Here is a 17,962-nt window from a genome sequence, read left to right as displayed (position 1 = left end):
CAGGTAAACAAGAGTGTCTGAGTCTCACCTCTCTGGCTGATCCTAATTCTCTGACATCGAGCTCCTGTAAAATGTAATTATGCTATGAAATGAGCCGTTTTCAGGTCACTATGACTTGTGTGTTTGCAGTGAACGGTGTGTGGTCAGAGTGGACCGACTGGACCGAGTGTGCCTACCCGTTTCGCTCCACTAACATCAAATGTAAGCATATAGGTGGACAACAGACTCGAGAGCGCTTATGTCTACATCGAGATCATAAGGGGTCCATCTGCAGTGGAGAGGAGATGTCGGATTTACAAGTCTGCTACCATGTGGACAACTGTTACAGTGAGTATCCTTAAGAAAATAAGAGTGTAGTGGTATGATTGCCACTTTCCATGTGGGAGACCTGGGTTCAAATCCCCTGCATGACTCCAGTAGGGGTCCTGTGGAGACAGACAGGTGGAGACAGACAGGTGGAGACACACAGGTGGAGACACACAGGTGGAGACAGACAGGTGGAGACACACAGGTGGAAACAGACAGGTGGAGACAGACAGGTGGAAACAGACAGGTGGAGACAGACAGGTGGAAACAGACAGGTGGAAACAGACAGGTGGAGACAGACAGGTGGAAACAGACAGGTGGAAACAGACAGGTGGAGACAGACAGGTGGAGACAGACAGGTGGAGACACACAGGTGGAAACAGACAGGTGGAGACAGACAGGTGGAAACAGACAGGTGGAGACAGACAGGTGGAAACAGACAGGTGGAAACAGACAGGTGGAAACAGACAGGTGGAGACAGACAGGTGGAAACAGGTGGAAACAGACAGGTGGAGACACACAGGTGGAAACAGACAGGTGGAGACAGACAGGTGGAGACAGACAGGTGGAAACAGGTGGAAACAGACAGGTGGAGACACACAGGTGGAAACAGACAGGTGGAGACAGACAGGTGGAAACAGACAAGTGGAGACACACAGGTGGAGACACACAGGTGGAGACAGACAGGTGGAGACAGACAGGTGGAGACAGACAGGTGGAGACACACAGGTGGAGACAGGTGGAAACAGACAGGTGGAGACAGACAGGTGGAAACAGACAGGTGGAAACAGACAGGTGGAGACAGACAGGTGGAAACAGACAGGTGGAGACACACAGGTGGATGCCTATCTGTAAGTCGCTTTGGATAAAAGCGTCTGCTAAATGCATAAAACATAAACATAAAATAATATAGGATTTAGAGAGTTAGAGTTCGAGTCCAGATGTGTAGGGTGTAGTGATATTTGATCAAAAGTAACGCAGTGCTGCTTGTTAACTAAACTAAAATTATGGGCAGAGTTTTCTGGTCTATAGTGCGGTTATGCAGAACATTTCTGATGATGGTAAATCCTTCTGACATTCGATACCGGAGGAAACAGTTCCAGTAATAATCCCCCTGGCTTGGATCCCATTTCTGCACACTCAGACCATCCTGTTAGTGAATTCTTGAAGGTCCATTGCTGCAGTCTTGCACTGGCTTGTCTCCTCTTTTAGTTCAGGTCTATATGACTGCTTTCTTTTCATGCAATCCTGCCATTAAGAGCAGTCTCCGCCCCACTGATCTACAGCTGTGGCCCGGGTCAGAGTGTGCCCTTTAAACAGAGACAAACAAAAAGCAGCTGTGTGTTATTTTCAAATTAAATGTTAAGAGCCGGCATTTTGTGAATAAAAACAACGCTTGGTGGTGAAAATGTTCCAAGATTAATTACAGTGGGGAAAAAAAGTATTTAGTCAGCCACCAATTGTGCATGTTCTCCCACTTAAAAAGATGAGAGAGGCCTGTCATTTTCATCATAGGTATACCTCAACTATGAGAGACAAAATGAGAAAACAAAATCCAGAAAATCACGTTGGAGGATTTTTAATTAATTAATTGGTAAATTCCCCGGTTAAATAAGTATTTGGTCACCTACAAACGAGCAAGATTACTGGCTCTCACAGACCTGTGACTTCTTCTGTAAGAGGCTCCTCGGTCCTCCACTCGTTACCTGTTAATGGCACCGGTTTATACTCGTTATCAGTATAAAAGACACCTGTCCACGAGCTCAAACAGTCCCACTATGGCCAAAATCAAAGAGCTGTCAAAGGAGATCAGAAATAAAATTGTAGGTAAGCAGCTTGGTGTGAAGAAGTCAACGGTGGGAGCAATTATTACAAAATGGAAGATATACAAGACCACTGATAATCTCCCTTGATCTGGGGCTCCACGCAAGATCTCACCTCGTGGGCTCAAAATGATCCCAAGAACGGTGAACAGAAACCGGCATTTTGGGAATAAAATCAACGTGAAAATGTTCCAAGATTAATTATGTGTTTTGCTTTTATTGTAAAGTGTTACTTTGTCTCAGACGAGGCTAACAAAGCATTTGTAACTTCTTTATTTTGCAGTAAAGGGCAACTGGGACGGCTGGGGGGAGTGGGGCAACTGTAGACCGCTCTGTGGACCAAACTCCAAACGCTTCCGGATACAAAAATGCAAACCTGATTACAGTGACTACAGGTCAGTTTGCCGTTTACACACCAGACCAGCAGCAGACCGGCTAGAAAAGGAACATGGAGCAGTTACTTTACATCCTCAGGATAACTGGGTTTTAGAGCAGGGATGTCCTGGAGGGCCGCTGTCCTGCAGGTTTTAGATGTTCCCTGCTTCAGATGAAATTAATCTCTTCAACAGATTGTTAAGTTCTGCAGCAGCCTGCTAATGATGCCGGGATGTGAATCAGGTGTGCTGGAGCAGGGGAACATGTAAAACCGGCTGTGGACGTCCTCTCTCTAAACTTTATTGACACGTTAAAATAACCGCACATGTGCCTATTTATTCAGATTTTATCATTATTGATTCAGCATCCTTTAAAGATCCATACAAATAAATATCTGTTGTTCATCTGAAGCCAACACAGTTGCATGCATATATTCATGTAAACATAAAACTATTTAGGAAAATACACTAAATCTAGAGCCCAGTGCATAATGGCAGCATTTGTATAAATAAAACATTTAGCTCTGTAGAGAAGAAACGAGGAGGAGGCGATGTCCTCTGACTACATGTGTGTGTCTGCATTTTCAGTCCTACTATAGGTATTTTGGAGCAGGAAGCACATTACTACGGAAGACCACTGCTTGACTGTGGCACGGATCCTATGATAGAATCTCAGCCTTGCCGCAACGCCCCTCCCTGCACCAAATGAGTTAATCGAGGAATTTAACAAAGACCTGTCCTGCTGGTTAACTTTGTTGTAAAAGGGTTCCAGATGCATGCATCAAACTGCACTGTACGGTTTGTGCAGCTCTCAGAAGACATTTTTCTTTCCTTATCATGCATCTGATACACAGGCTCAGCTTTGTATGCACCACCACCTGGTGGACACCATCACAAAATGTTAATGCACAATAAACAATAAGAATTTGAGTGATGGCTGTAAACACTGCAGGAATCAGAGTCTCAAAGTCTCACTCTTCCCTGCCCTCATTTGGCACTGATACAAAATAGTAGCTATAATGGCACAGTTATGGGAGCTAAAAGCTATTTTCTGCTCACATCTTTGGACCATAAGACTGTCGGATCTGCGATTGGCTGATAAGTGTTGGTGGGCCTAATGTAATCAAGAGCAACTGCTACACATTTTGATTGCTTGTCTTATTGTCAATAAATTTACTTATTGCTCGAAAACCCGAAAGTCTTTTTTTTTGCGATGGAAACAGCTTCGACAACCAATTTCTTTTCAGCTGATCTGTGCAAAAAGTCGGCACCATTCGTACATAACCTGGAACACGTTTATTTGGCGTTTATTTATCGGTAAAGTCTTGTCATACACTTGTGCCTTGGATTATCGGTGATCTGTGCATGATTTTTTTATTTGTATTAATATTTATTGGTGTTTCTTGTGGAAATTATGTAGTTTTCTTGATCCCCCTCTGTATGTTATGGATAGTTTTTGTATTATAGCACATGGCTAATATTAGCTAATGTTGTGGAAGTAATGTAATACAGTACAGTTGATTGTACACATAATTTTTTAAAGGTGGAATATTACACTTTCAGTAGTTACCCGTCTTGTTCTGCTTAGCAATCCCCCCCATTGACTGGTATCTGGAAATGTTTGCTAAAAAACCCCATCATACATAAATGTTTAATGGCTATATGGATGGGAAATGAGAAGCGCTGGGAAGGTGAAGGTGTCCAATTAAACTTAATCCCGGTACAAAATCGTATAAATGTGAATGTTTGCTCAACATCTCAAAATATACACTGAAAAAACGTTCACTTTTTAATTTAATTTTAACCTAGATATCAGCCGAGAGATGCTAATGCTGCATTTGATGACCACATGCGCCTCAGACTTCTTTGGGTAATTCAAGGGCCAGACCTTTAATGAATTAATGAAACATTAGTCAAAGTCAAGAAGATCAAGTAAGAGCCAGTAAACAGCCATGCAGATATGAGTTAAGGTTGTTCAAAACAAAGCTGCGGTCTCTGAAACACAAGGGGAGAGTCCACTACAATCAAGCCATGACAGAAGCATGAAATCACAGACATGGTCACATCAGGCCATCATTTTAATCTGTTCACGAGGCCAAAAACCAACATTTACATGAGACTAAAAACAGATTATTATGTCTAAAATACCACAGCTGACAAAATCACCTTTCAGGTAACTTCTGTGGTAAATTCAGCTGTACTTGTACGGTGACCTCCCTAAAAGAACATTAGGGTGAACATTTGTTGTTAAAGACAAAGAGCAAACCTGGAGGCAGCATGTTCTCCCACTTTCTATGTTGATTACTTACTACTGATCCCAGTTCCAAGGTGCCCTGAATGCAGCATGAGAGCCTTCAAGGTTGAAGATGAAAGACCAGTGATAAGGAGGGGGATCCAAATTAAGAGCGTCACAAAATCTGATTTCCACTGCATGATTATTGGGGCTAAAAACATTCACAATAATGATACAATCAACAGAAAACTATATGACTATCAGGCTAATTCAGGTTTCTGAGTTTTTCGATGTATTTTTGTTCAGTTGAATTACACCCGAATAAAGAAGAAAACTTAGAATTTAGCAGCGATCAAATTACAATATTATATTGTAATATTATATCAAATTACAATATATCTATATTATCAACACAACTGATATTAAATCTTTTAAATATCCTGATTATTGTCAATACCAATATGGTTTTGCATTTTGTATTCGAAGTTAGCATCATCGTAAGATAGCATCATCAGAAGTTAGCATCATCAGAAGTTAGCATCATCAGAAGATAGCATCATCAGAAGATAGCATCATCGTAAGATAGCATCATCAGAAGTTAGCATCATCGTAAGATAGCATCATCAGAAGTTAGCATCATCAGAAGATAGCATCATCGTAAGATAGCATCATCAGAAGTTAGCATCATCAGAAGATAGCATCATCAGACGTTAGCATTATCGTAAGTTAGCATCATCAGAAGCTAGCATCATCGTAATCATAATGAAATTTAATGTAAAAAGAACAGAAACCACAGAGTCTCACCGCTGCTATAGCCAGCTAAAGCTCTTTAATAATTTTAAAAGACATTGAGGAGACATTCATATACATATATATAAATATATATATATGTGTATATACACACGTGTGTGTGTGTGTATTTGTCATGTGAATTGTAAGGCACAAGATAAATTAAGAAGACGGAGAAGAGAAAACACCTTTCAGAGGACAAATCTTAACCTCAGAGGCACAGCTTTCAAATCCGATGGATACAGACAAACTTGAATGTTTTCAACAAAACACAGGAGACAAATAGATGGAAACGAATTAAAAAAACCATGACAACATAAAAAAGCAGTTCAGTTTACATACACACATGTTAAATACTTTGATGTAAAACACAACACGGCCAATGCCTTCGTGTTGTGTTTAGAAGGTCAAAGATCCCTCTCACTGCCTCGTTATTAACTGTGTGGCGCCAACCACAGATGTGTTCGATACAGACGCCTACAACACGCATCCTGCGTTTTTACGGGTATGGATCAGCTTAGAGTGAGGCTGTAAAGTAAAAGCAGTGCTTTTTATATAATGTGCATGTACATAAAACAAATATATAAGTGTTCTTTTTGAATTTAACCTAAAAAAACACGTTGAAAATGACATTTCAGAACAATTAAGACTGATGTGGCCATAAGCAGAACTTTAATGACTCAGAATGAACAAAGTGCCACCGACAACGAGCCAAAACTGTCGCACTAAACGCTCGTTCTGTGTGGAAATGACTTCTGGAAGTAAAGCATCTTTCAGAAATCTAAAGTGGGAAAAAACAGACTGATCTCATGACGTAACCTTGGACACACAAAGGTTCGTTTACAGCAGGTTTTAATCACTCGAATAGACCACGAACAACAAGAGCGATGGAAGACTTTTACAGAGGAAAAACTTCCACACTCAAAGGTCCTCAAACACCAAATGAGACAAAGATCTAAAGCTGCACCCAAGCAAGGTTGTTTTTATTCATTTTAATGGTAAAACATGTAAATATTTATCATTAATTTACAGGGTTTTGTTTCTACAGGTTAAATTAAGACTTACGTCGGAGTTTTACAGAAAGTGGCTTCAGCTGCATGAGGAAAATGTGTGATATTGTCGATCGGTTTGTTTTCGATAAAGCTCAAACTACACGTTGGAATAGTCCAACAGGAGAAGACCGACACCTCTGTGGACCTGTTAAATACAAAGCCAGCAGCAGTTAGCTTAGCATTCAGACGGTCCTGGCCTGACTCGGTCTCAAAGGGAGGAAATCTGCACACAGGACGTTTGGGTTTATGCATCAGACCAGTTCTCTGCAGGGGGGCAGTTCTCTGATAAACTAGTCTGTGGCGGAATAACTTTGAGAAGTAAAGTGTTTCAAATCTTTAAGGTGAGCCAATCAGTCGTTTCATATTCCACAGGCACGAAGGTGAACCCTCCTACGGATGACAGTTCTTTAAAGAACCACCTAAATTATCTACAGGGCTGATGGAAAATGTTTGCTTCCCATTTATTCATAAAAAAGTTACTTATTTTTTCTTGGGTACAAATGTTCACACCGATTACTCATGATCTTCGACAAATTCTAAAAACCAATGTGCAAATAGTCGCAGTCAGTTTAAAAACGGGTAACACTGAACGACGGCCTTATTTCAGCGTAACAACAGGTTCCACACATCTCTGCACTCGGTTCACACACCCGTGTTATTACAGTGGCATAAAGCCGGCATAAAGACGTCACCAAAACCCACAGGAGCAAAATAAGAAAAATACTTCTCGTCTCTTTGGTGCAATTACTCCTCTGCTCTGCTCCAGAAACTCCGTGTAAAATGTTTTTGTAGCTAAAAAAAGTAATCAAATGAAATTACAAACAATCTTTTGGCCAGTAAGACGCCACGCTTCTCCGTCTCGTGTAGAAAACACGCCATGCTTCTCCGTCTCGTGTAGAAAACACGCCACGCTTCTCCGTCACGTGTAGAAAACACGCCACGCTTCTCCGTCACGTGTAGAATACACGCCACGCTTCTCCGTCTCGTGTAGAAAACACGCCACGCTTCTCCGTCTCGTGTAGAAAACACGCCACGCTTCTCCGTCTCGTGTAGAAAACACGCCACGCTTCTCCGTCTCGTGTAGAAAACACGCCACGCTTCTCCGTCTCGTGTAGAAAACACGCCACGCTTCTCTGTCACGTGTAGAAAACACGCCACGCTTCTCCGTCACGTGTAAAATACACGCCACGCTTCTCCGTCACGTGTAGAATACACGCCACGCTTCTCCGTCACGTGTAGAAAACACGCCACGCTTCTCCCTCACGTGTAGAAAACACGCCACGCTTCTCCCTCACGTGTAGAAAACACGCCACGCTTCTCCGTCACGTGTAGAATACACGCCACGCTTCTCCGTCACGTGTAGAAAACACGCCACGCTTCTCCGTCACGTGTAGAAAACACGCCACGCTTCTCCGTCACGTGTAGAATACACGCCACGCTTCTCCGTCACGTGTAGAAAACACGCCACGCTTCTCCGTCACGTGTAGAAAACACGCCACGCTTCTCCGTCACGTGTAGAAAACACGCCACGCTTCTCCGTCTCGTGTAGAAAACACGCCACGCTTCTCCGTCACGTGTAGAAAACACGCCACGCTTCTCCCTCACGTGTAGAATACACGCCACGCTTCTCTGTCACGTGTAGAAAACACGCCACGCTTCTCTGTCACGTGTAGAATACACGCCACGCTTCTCCCTCACGTGTAGAAAACACGCCACGCTTCTCCCTCACGTGTAGAATACACGCCACGCTTCTCCGTCACGTGTAGAAAACACGCCACGCTTCTCCGTCTCGTGTAGAAAACACGCCACGCTTCTCTGTCTCGTGTAGAAAACACGCCACGCTTCTCCGTCTCGTGTAGAAAACACGCCACGCTTCTCCGTCTCGTGTAGAAAACACGCCACGCTTCTCCCTCACGTGTAGAAAACACGCCATGCTTCTCCGTCACGTGTAGAAAACACGCCACGCTTCTCTGTCACGTGTAGAATACACGCCACGCTTCTCCGTCACGTGTAGAATACACGCCACGCTTCTCCGTCACGTGTAGAATACACGCCACGCTTCTCCCTCACGTGTAGAATACACGCCACGCTTCTCCGTCACGCGTAGAAAACACGCCACGCTTCTCCCTCACGTGTAGAAAACACGCCACGCTTCTCCGTCTCGTGTAGAATACACGCCACGCTTCTCCGTCACGTGTAGAATACACGCCACGCTTCTCCCTCACGTGTAGAAAACACGCCACGCTTCTCCGTCTCGTGTAGAATACACGCCACGCTTCTCCGTCACGTGTAGAATACACGCCACGCTTCTCCCTCACGTGTAGAATACACGCCACGCTTCTCCGTCACGCGTAGAAAACACGCCACGCTTCTCCCTCACGTGTAGAAAACACGCCACGCTTCTCCGTCTCGTGTAGAATACACGCCACGCTTCTCCCTCACGTGTAGAAAACACGCCACGCTTCTCCGTCTCGTGTAGAATACACGCCACGCTTCTCCGTCACGTGTAGAAAACACGCCACGCTTCTCCGTCACGTGTAGAAAACACGCCACGCTTCTCCGTCACGTGTAGAATACACGCCACGCTTCTCCGTCTCGTGTAGAAAACACGCCACACGCCACGCTTCTCCGTATTGTCCAGCATCACTTTACATTATTTACAAACTTGTGGAAACGGTTGCAGTAGAAAAAGAGACCATATGCCATAGCTTCTTCTATAAATATGGATTTTAGACTTCCACAGCAGTATATTACGTCTTACATACGCCTATATCTATGTGCTCCCTTTATTCAGTCACTCTCACTTCTTAAAGGGGAGGTTTGCCTTGCGACTGATGTGATTAAATGAGTGTCTAAAGCTTTTTTTTTCCCCTCAATCAGTTCTTTTACATTTACAAGCAAGTGAAGATGAGGAAAAACGATGTACTGTAGGCTTATTTGGAAGTGTATACAGTGGAAGTGTGGTGATATGATTATGATACAAGTGATAGTGATAAAGACTTAGGATTGGTGCGGCTTCTTCAGGCCATCTTCACTCAGTTCATACCTGTGGGAGGACAGAGAGTTTTTATGAGTGTCTGTAAGAGAGCTTTTGATTCATTATTGAATATTCACACAAAGAAATGCCAAAAAATTTATGTTTTTATAAAATATCCAGCAAGACAAAGAGACAGAATGACTCAGAGGCATATGCTGATGCGTATCTATGCTACGGCGCTTAAATGGTATGATGCTAACAGGCCACTCTTTGCTGGTGGTCAGACTCAGAGGTTCAACTTACATTTACTGTAGACAACAAAGCCAAAATAAAGCGTGTCATCCACACAGATGAGCACAATCATATGTTAATAAAGTATTTAATTAGATGGCTCCAGTCTATTCATATTGACTAACTACCTCTAGCCTAGTTGACCGATTAGCTTAGCAGGGTAGCAAATCATGCTAGGTTAACTAACAGTGCTAATTGCTTCCAGGTTTATCACTATTTTTATAATCATACATGACCAAAATTTTAAATAATTATGTGACTGTAATCCCTGTGAGCCAAAATCTCAGCTTCCACCACTGATTGAACAACAGAACATTTCTTTCTACAGTCATCTGGATTTTATGCGCTGGCTGCTCTCCCTCGACAGGCTTACAGAAGGTGGCCAACCAGAAAAATGTGGGCTTTCAGAAAGGAAGTCTTTAAAAACACAGATGTATGTTTAACTGTAAATCTCACAGCTTTATCCAACTATAGAGCTTTAAAGAAGGTATCTTTGAATTCACTGAAAGCAAACTATTGAGGTTAGACGGGTTTAGCTATCTGTTATTCAGTAAAAAATGGCTAATGGTGGCTAAGCTAACCAGACCCAAAGGCTAGCATGAATGCAAGATTTGTCTGCATTCACAGTGATTTCAAAGACAAATAAGCCAACAACAACAATACTTTGATGATTTTTCTTTGTTTGTTATTTCAGGCATCTGCTGATGCTGCATTGTTCACAAAGACAGAAATTAAATATATAATTAAAAACTTATTTTAGTTCTTGCTGTAAAATCATGTCATTTGCATTTAATCTGAACTAATCTGATCTAATATAACAGTAAAGTTAAAAGTTAAAGATAAACTACCCAAGAAATATATAAAACATACTTTCAACCGCAAGAAAGTTTGTGTTCTAACCCAGACTATGAGTTAAATATCAAAGATAAAAGTAGCCTTTGTTTTCTTTTGGGTAGAATCCGTTGGAAAAGTGAAATAATGACTTACCATTGTGTCCAACCTTTGGTGATTTCCTCATGAGTTAAATCCACCAGAGCCTGATGAGGAAAAGGTAAACTTTTTAGATGAATTCAACTAACTTTTAAGCTTAGAAAACCAGCAGGTCCAGATTTACAAGCCGGAAGATGGGATGCATCCTTTCTCAGAGCCATGAAGGTTATCACACACACTGAGTGGCTTCATTTTACTCAACATATCTTTTGTGTTTGAAGTTTGAAGGAGTAAGAAGAAATCAAATGCTGCACCTTTCCAAGAAGGCCCCTGTGTTTGGAGAACAGACCTCCACCGTTCTTCACCGCAACATCCAGAGTCCGTCTGTGGAGCTCCACGAAGGAAACGCTGAACTCAAACCTGAGCAGGAAGACGAGCCTCAGCTTAATAAACAGCTGAAACGCAGCGTGTGATGAAAAAGAAGCAACGCAAAGCCGTTTGGACTCACTTCTGATCGTAAACCGGGCAACTTGTTCTCTTTAACGTGTGAGTTTTCCTCCTGCCTGACCTCCGTTTGTCAGGAAGCAGGTAGAGCCGGACGTAAGGATCCGAGCCCTGATCGGTGAATGCGATCAGATTTCTGTGGAAGGAAATTAAAGTCTTAATGAAATCCAGCATCGTACAAAGAGTTCGTTTTGGGAAAAGCTTTCATAGGTCTGTACCTGCAGGAGTGAACGATTACGATGAGTTTGTTCGTCGGGGAGCTGTGTCTGATAGTCAGCTGGATCTCCCCCAGTGAGAAAGCACTGGGGCCTGAGCCGCTACACAAACAGAGAAAGAGCACGTTCACAACCATATATCTGAGCAAAACAGGTTTCCTCTTAAAAAAGGGTCAAAACACAGAGAGTTAGGCATGAATCTGAGAGATACTGGCTTCAAACCCTCTAGAAGTACAGTTAACAATAGATTGAAATGTCTAATCAGTGGAAAACGTGCTCCAGTCACTATTAACTTATCATTCTTAACATGTTTTAAAGTGGTTTCTTTTCCAATTCTAAATGACAACAAGCGGTTTCTGTAGATGTGACATTCAAATAGAAAATCCTTTCAAACAGTGACTTTCTGGTACTCCACAGCACAGGAAAACATGCATTTGACAGTTTTTGTGCTGAGTTCTTGTTGAATTTGTCGTGCTACTGCTGTATTTAAATGATTCTCTGCAAAGTTTAATAAAATCCGAACCATCTCCGGACTTTGGTGGTTCATTGTGAAATGCATCAGCATTAAGACCTTTTAAACTCGGTTAAACGTGACACATGAACGGGGAATCCTGCAGGCAATCTAAAAACTGTTCAGTTTGGTGTGTTCACGCTTACGTTTCCGCTGATGCTGACAAGGAAATTTGGTTTGATCTGCAGGAAAACCCGAATCAATAGATTTTAAATTCAGAATTGGCCCACTGACCACTTCATGGCTTATTTAATTAAATCCAGAGCTGCCTGTACTAATGTAATTACATTTTTAACGGTAAAATTGGGTTCCAAATTGGATTAGTTCAGTTTTATATCCCTATAAATGATAGAATGCACCACATCAAATTGAGAATTTCTGTGTGTAAACAGTTGAACTGCGGCTGGATGGAAGATGCGTCTCTAAAACACTGGATAAACAGAGAGCGATAGATACTTCTGCAGCTGCTGGAGTCTCTGATGCAGCTCCTGAGTCGAGTAGGGGTTGGAGATGTCCGACGCTATGCTCGGCGTGGGCTCCTTGCCTTCGGCCAGGTACAGCTGTGAGCCAGAGATGGCCAGGTTAGAGGTGCTCCTCCCAGTCTCCGCCAAGCTCTGACCTCCCATCTTTCCTGCGCCACCCTCCCTCAAGTCGGAGCTTCCCGAGGACCTGGCAGACTCCTCAGGCTCCCTTCGTCGGTTCAGCAGGTCCTGCGCCGACACAGAGGCGGAGCGGGGGATGTCGGAGCTGGGGGAGGGAGGCTTCGGGGACTCTGAGGAGATGGAGGGCCGTGGGGTTGAACTGGAAGAGCTGGACTTGCGGACCTGCACAGAAGACGGTGTTTGACCTGTTTTTGACGAGGTGTCCTTATCCAGGCACAACACCTGCAGGACAGATAGAGAAAGTGAGAGTTTGATCTTTTACTGGCTTCCCAACAAAGACCGTCAGATGCTAAAAATATGAAAAATAAAAAACCACAGGCCGTTTCACTGCTTTAATTTGCTCATTCCTTATTAAAAACCCAGTCAAAGACACACATCGGAGCTAATCCCGTCCCTCAGATCACGGATCTTTACCCGTAAAGCCATCTTCATCTTGAGGGTGCAGCTCGGTCCAGAGTTCTTGAGAGGGAAGCGCTGGTTTAAAGTCATGTCCTCTGCCTGCAACAGGCTGGTCAGAGGCACTGTTACCGTCCCCAGTGAACACTCGTGTTTTTCATCCTTCACCTAAAAACACACAGGGCTCAAAACCATGAGCTGCGAGAATAACGTCAGCCACAGCTGTCCCATCCCAGACCTGACGGCTTCTGAACACAGCACTGGACAGACGCCTTCTTACCTCAACCTCCAGCTCTTGGATTTTGGGGTTGTGGATGAGGAAGGTGAAGGCTTCCTCCCACACTGGTTCATTGGTCTTGTATTTGGTCTGGCGAATGACACAAAACAAGGAGTTAAAGTGAAGATGGATGCTCAAACATTGAATGCTTGTTTAAATTTGAACAAGAGAATGAGCCCGAGTTCAGACAAGCAGCAACAGCAGGAGCAAACTGGAAATTCACTGGGGATCAATTTTGAGGCTAATGGCTGACATGTGGTGCAAACTAGCTCCTCTAAAGCAGAAAAAATGACAGAAATACACGTTAATGAGACCTTTAACCGTGTAACATTTCAGGGCATGCAACCCAAATGAATAAACCAATCATAAACTCTCACCTTGCTGTCAAAGGACTTGTGTCCCACTGTGAATTGGACAAACGGACTGGGATCACTGGTCACTTTTTTACCGGTCTAATGAGAAGAAAAACAAGTTTTAGAAACAACAAAGAAGAATGGCAAGCAGGCTAAGCTTAAAGGGAAACTCTGGTATTTTTAAATCTAGACCTTATCTACTCACAGAGAACAGTTTGGTGAAAGTCGGCGTCCTTCGGAAGATATTTAGATAACTGGAGATCCATATAACGGAGTGAACGGGGCTTAGAGGATGCAGCCTCTAAATAAGGCATTATCTGTCTTTATTTCACCAATACTTTAAGAAGAATGAATGAATGAACGTGTGCTATAGCTCTGTTAGCTCATAGCTGCTGTGTTGTTGTTGTTGGCGGCTATCGGGGGGCTAATAGAGGGCTTTCACTCGTCTCCTGGGATGATGTCATCGATGCCCGCTGCTGCAGCACAGCTCATTCATTCCCGTAAGGACGTCCATCTTACTCAAAGTCATCGTCCACGCTGTCAAAATCTGATAAATATCCTGCCATGTTGCACAAAACTATCAGCAGCAAACTCTGTGTGAAGTTAGCCGACTGTCACAGAGCACGGAGTAAATAAACTGTGCTGCAGGGGGGCGTGTGGATGAAGTGGTCCCAGTAGAGTGCCTGTGTAGAAATCCCTCCGTTAGCTCTCCTATAGCTGCAAGTAGCCACATAACAGCAGCTATGAGCTAACAGAGCTATAGCACACGTTCATTCATTCATTCTTCTTAAAGTATTGGTGAAATAAAGACAGATAATGCCTTATTTAGAGGCTGCATCCTCTAAGCTCCGTTCACTCCGTTATATGGATCTCCAGTTATCTAAATATCTTCTGAAGGACGCCGACTTTCACCAAACTGTTCTCGGTGAGCAGATGAACGTATTTCATGCCAGAAATAAGGTCCAGGTTTAAAAATACCAGAGTTCCCCTTTAAGTTATGCTGTAAATTACTCAAAAAGCTTTGTGGCAGATGTTTCTTTTGTTCAATTAGCAACAGTCTACATTTATATTTCAGGGTCTTTTTTCACAAATTAATCCAATTAAAACATTTAAATCATCGAGAAAACTGTTTTTCTCAGTTCAGTTTAGGGTGGCAATACCAGACAAGTTGGGGAAAGAATTACCAAGAAAGAACATCAAGTTAAAGTCCCACAAACCCCAAAATGCAGGAAAAAACAAGTAGATTCATTTGAGTGAAAGGATTAGAATCAAAATGGATGAGTGTAGAAGTAGCTCAGACAACAATGCTGTTATTTACAACAAACATTGTAAGATGCAGTTTTAGTCATTGAACGTGATAAAAGTGGATTTATGGATTTTTTTACAACAGTCAGTGCATGGAATCGGTTGTGCAGGCGTTTGGATTTTGAAGCTTTAATATGTCACAAAAGGGTCGAAACACGGCCACAGAAAGGAGAAAATATCTGCAGTTAAGAGATTATCTCCAGGCACTGCTGACATGAAAGAATTACTTTCATTAAATCTTCACAGTCAGCTGGTCTTTGCTTAAACTAAACCCCCCAAAATGTCTTCACAAATTGTTTGAACTATTTTCTTGAGTGGAAAGTAGTTCCAGTGGAAAGTAGTTCCAGTGGAAAGTAGTTCCAGTGGAAACTGCTGGCAGAGGGGTCTGTGGATCCTCCTGAGCAGCAGGAACATTGTTTCCGCCTCTGGACAGACGTGCTGCATGTTTGCTGGACTTCTTCCCCAGGTTGTGACGTGAAGTTGAACTCTTTATGTTTTATATTTACCGTCAGTAACGACCTGTCAGCAGTGAACAGTTTCTCTGGATTTACTGGACTGCAGTGTGCACAGTATGACCGAAAGTATGTGGACACCCTACGAATGACAGATGAAAACACCATTTACGATGCGCTGGGATCTCCACCCATTTAAGGAGAAATACATTCATATTTACTGGATTATCATCTGTGTGAGTGAAGAGGATGCTGTCACCTGCTGCCATGGGAACAAGCGCTTGTGCACTTTACGGCATTGCAGGAAATGGAAAAAAAGAGCAGAAACGGACAGCAGACCGATGCAATCCTGATTAAAACGGCACACCTGGGTCCTGAATCAAACACCAATCCAGTGTGAAGACGCTGGTTTTTATTGGCACAGAGCTGGAATAACAACAAAAGGGGAGCTACAACTATTCAGTCCAAAGATGTCTACATTTCTGGCCACAAGGATGTGGAATCTTTGGCTGAGAATCACCTTCAAGCTCATTTAATGTCAGAGAAATAAATCTAGGTCAAGACTTTTAGTTCTAACAATCATCACAGCTAAAATCTGAAGCCTGGACAAAGTTTCCGAGCTTGTTCTTTCTATGCGTGTGTTCCTCTGGGGAAAATAAAAAGGCTGAGACCTATTGATGTCACAGTTTCTTACTTGTTATTATGATGCTGCTGCCAACTGAACACCTCTCACTTTCTGAGCTTGCTGAGGAAACTACGCTGGTTGCAAACAGACTGAAAGACCTGGTCTTGCACCAGTGGTTCTAAGCAACTGTGAAAACCAGACAGAGTGCATGGAGGGTGATCTGAAACAAACGCCTCGTGCAAAGTTAACAAAAACACGGCATTTTGCATCACTATGAACCAGAGAAAACATCCTCTACTCCTGAACATCGGACTGCTTCCATCGCTGGAACTCCAGGCCTCTTTTGGGACCTCAGATTAGATTCAGACTGCGTTTAAACCTGTTTCCTGCTTATGACTGGATTCTTATCCAGTATCCTGGTTATGTGCTGCACATGTAGGACTACAGACAGAAACTAGAATACCATCAGAATAACATTAACACCAGTCTGAAAACCTGCTGCTGGTAAACATCTTGACTAGATATGTGAGCACGTCGCGCCTTAAAATAAGAGCCATAAATAAGAGAGGTGCACAATCTGGTGTTGCACGTCAAAAAGCCCCGGTTTTCCAGTTCAAACATAAACACGGGGGGGATTTCAGCGACCAAAACTGCCCTGACGTGAGCACAACAGGCGCAAACACAGAGAAAATCACCAGTTTTTGTGTTTCCAAGCCACAGAGGCTGAGAAATCTTGACTCTTACTGACAATGTGAACAGTTTTCTCATGTCCCAGCTACACATCTTATCCAGATCTGATGGAAACCTGGAAAACAATCACAACGAGTGTGAAAAACAGGTGCATGAAGACGCTCTTCACCCCAGGCCAAACAGCTGCTTTGGTTGTCTTGATGAGAGGAAACCAGTCGGCGGGTTTTCCCTGTTCAGACACAGTGTGTCCTGCTCACTTTAACCACCCGAGTGCAAACTTTGGTGTCCACATCCTTTCGATCATAAAGTGAAAGTGTCCCCCCCCCCAGCGGTGTCTGAGCAGTATGGTATGGGTGCAGTTTGTTTCCGTGCGGTTACCTTTAAGGCCTTACTGACTGAGGCCTTCCTCAGCCCCGCTTGGTTGAACTCTAATGGATTTCGCTTTGATTTTCACCCAGTGACAAGGCAGGAGAGAGCAACAACACACACACACACACACACACACATACACACAGGGAGGTTATTTGGGAAAAGAAGAGCATGCAGGGAAGAAGAGGAGGACAGAGTGATGAGAACACACCGTCAGGATTCACCACACAGTAAGACAGACAGAGACAACATGGATGATCACATGGTTAAAGTCATTCCCCAATCAAATGTGGACATGAGGTTACAGCGAGAGCTCAACAAACACTCGACTCAGGCTGATGTTCATAGAAAACTCACATGAAATCACTTCAATAAGAGAAACAAACTTCAAAAATACATTCAAATGGTTTTAAATGTGCCATTTAAAAAGAGAAAAGCTGGTCTCTACCAACATTTACACCATTATAGGCAGTCAGCCGGGAAATGTTGGTTGGACTCCTGTCAAAATACCACAGCCTCAGATGAAGAGTCGGCAGAAATCAAATAGAGAAGAAAGGTAAATGCAGGCCAGAAGGAAGGAAGCTCGGGCGGTTTGATGATAATTGGGGAATATTTGCAAAGATGAATAAAGATTTATTCGTTGATATAACAGCCATGTGCAACAGATTCACAGTGAGGGTGAAGTTACTCTGTCCACAGCAGAGAATATAAGGACCTGGCATCAGTGTTTAAGGACCAGGAGCTCTGAAGTGTGAACCAGATGTGCATCTCCATCACATTTACACTCATTTTAAACCAGATAAAGGAAAAGAGATGTCAAGGAAGCCC

General features: G+C 43.1%; 2 protein-coding genes across 5 annotated transcripts in view; one reads left to right on the top strand and one right to left on the bottom strand.

Annotated features, from left to right (window-relative positions):
* LOC140268594 (properdin-like) overlaps positions 1-3,438 on the top strand; it is a 9,656-nt gene extending 6,218 nt beyond the window's left edge. The window contains exons 8-11 of the mRNA XM_072363520.1: positions 1-3; positions 130-327; positions 2,413-2,524; positions 3,092-3,438. The exon at positions 1-3 is cut by the window's left edge and continues 171 nt beyond it. Of these exons, the coding sequence (XP_072219621.1) occupies positions 1-3; positions 130-327; positions 2,413-2,524; positions 3,092-3,212 (434 nt within the window). The 3' untranslated portion in view covers positions 3,213-3,438. The remainder of the gene's footprint in view (positions 4-129; positions 328-2,412; positions 2,525-3,091) is intronic.
* Positions 3,439-8,982: 5,544 nt separating this feature from the next.
* The window catches only part of LOC140268321 (extended synaptotagmin-2-like), a 53,394-nt gene continuing 44,414 nt past the window's right edge, over positions 8,983-17,962 (bottom strand). The window contains exons 16-25 of one of the 4 annotated variants that reach the window (XM_072363120.1): positions 17,144-17,206; positions 13,718-13,792; positions 13,344-13,430; positions 13,082-13,231; positions 12,462-12,889; positions 11,498-11,596; positions 11,284-11,415; positions 11,090-11,195; positions 10,833-10,882; positions 8,983-9,623 (exon numbers count right to left, since the gene is read on the bottom strand). In XM_072363120.1, the coding sequence (XP_072219221.1) occupies positions 9,578-9,623; positions 10,833-10,882; positions 11,090-11,195; positions 11,284-11,415; positions 11,498-11,596; positions 12,462-12,889; positions 13,082-13,231; positions 13,344-13,430; positions 13,718-13,792; positions 17,144-17,206 (1,236 nt within the window). In that variant the 3' untranslated portion in view covers positions 8,983-9,577. The remainder of the gene's footprint in view (positions 9,624-10,832; positions 10,883-11,089; positions 11,196-11,283; positions 11,416-11,497; positions 11,597-12,461; positions 12,890-13,081; positions 13,232-13,343; positions 13,431-13,717; positions 13,793-17,143; positions 17,207-17,962) is intronic. The other 3 variants (XM_072363122.1, XM_072363121.1, XM_072363123.1) reach the window with 3 other exon arrangements.

This window comes from Leuresthes tenuis, unplaced genomic scaffold (genome assembly GCF_036924035.1).
Source record: "Leuresthes tenuis unplaced genomic scaffold, fLeuTen1.0.hap1 SCAF_14, whole genome shotgun sequence".
Taxonomy (NCBI): Eukaryota; Metazoa; Chordata; class Actinopteri; order Atheriniformes; family Atherinopsidae; genus Leuresthes; species Leuresthes tenuis.
This window is presented reverse-complemented; position numbering and strand designations above follow the sequence as displayed.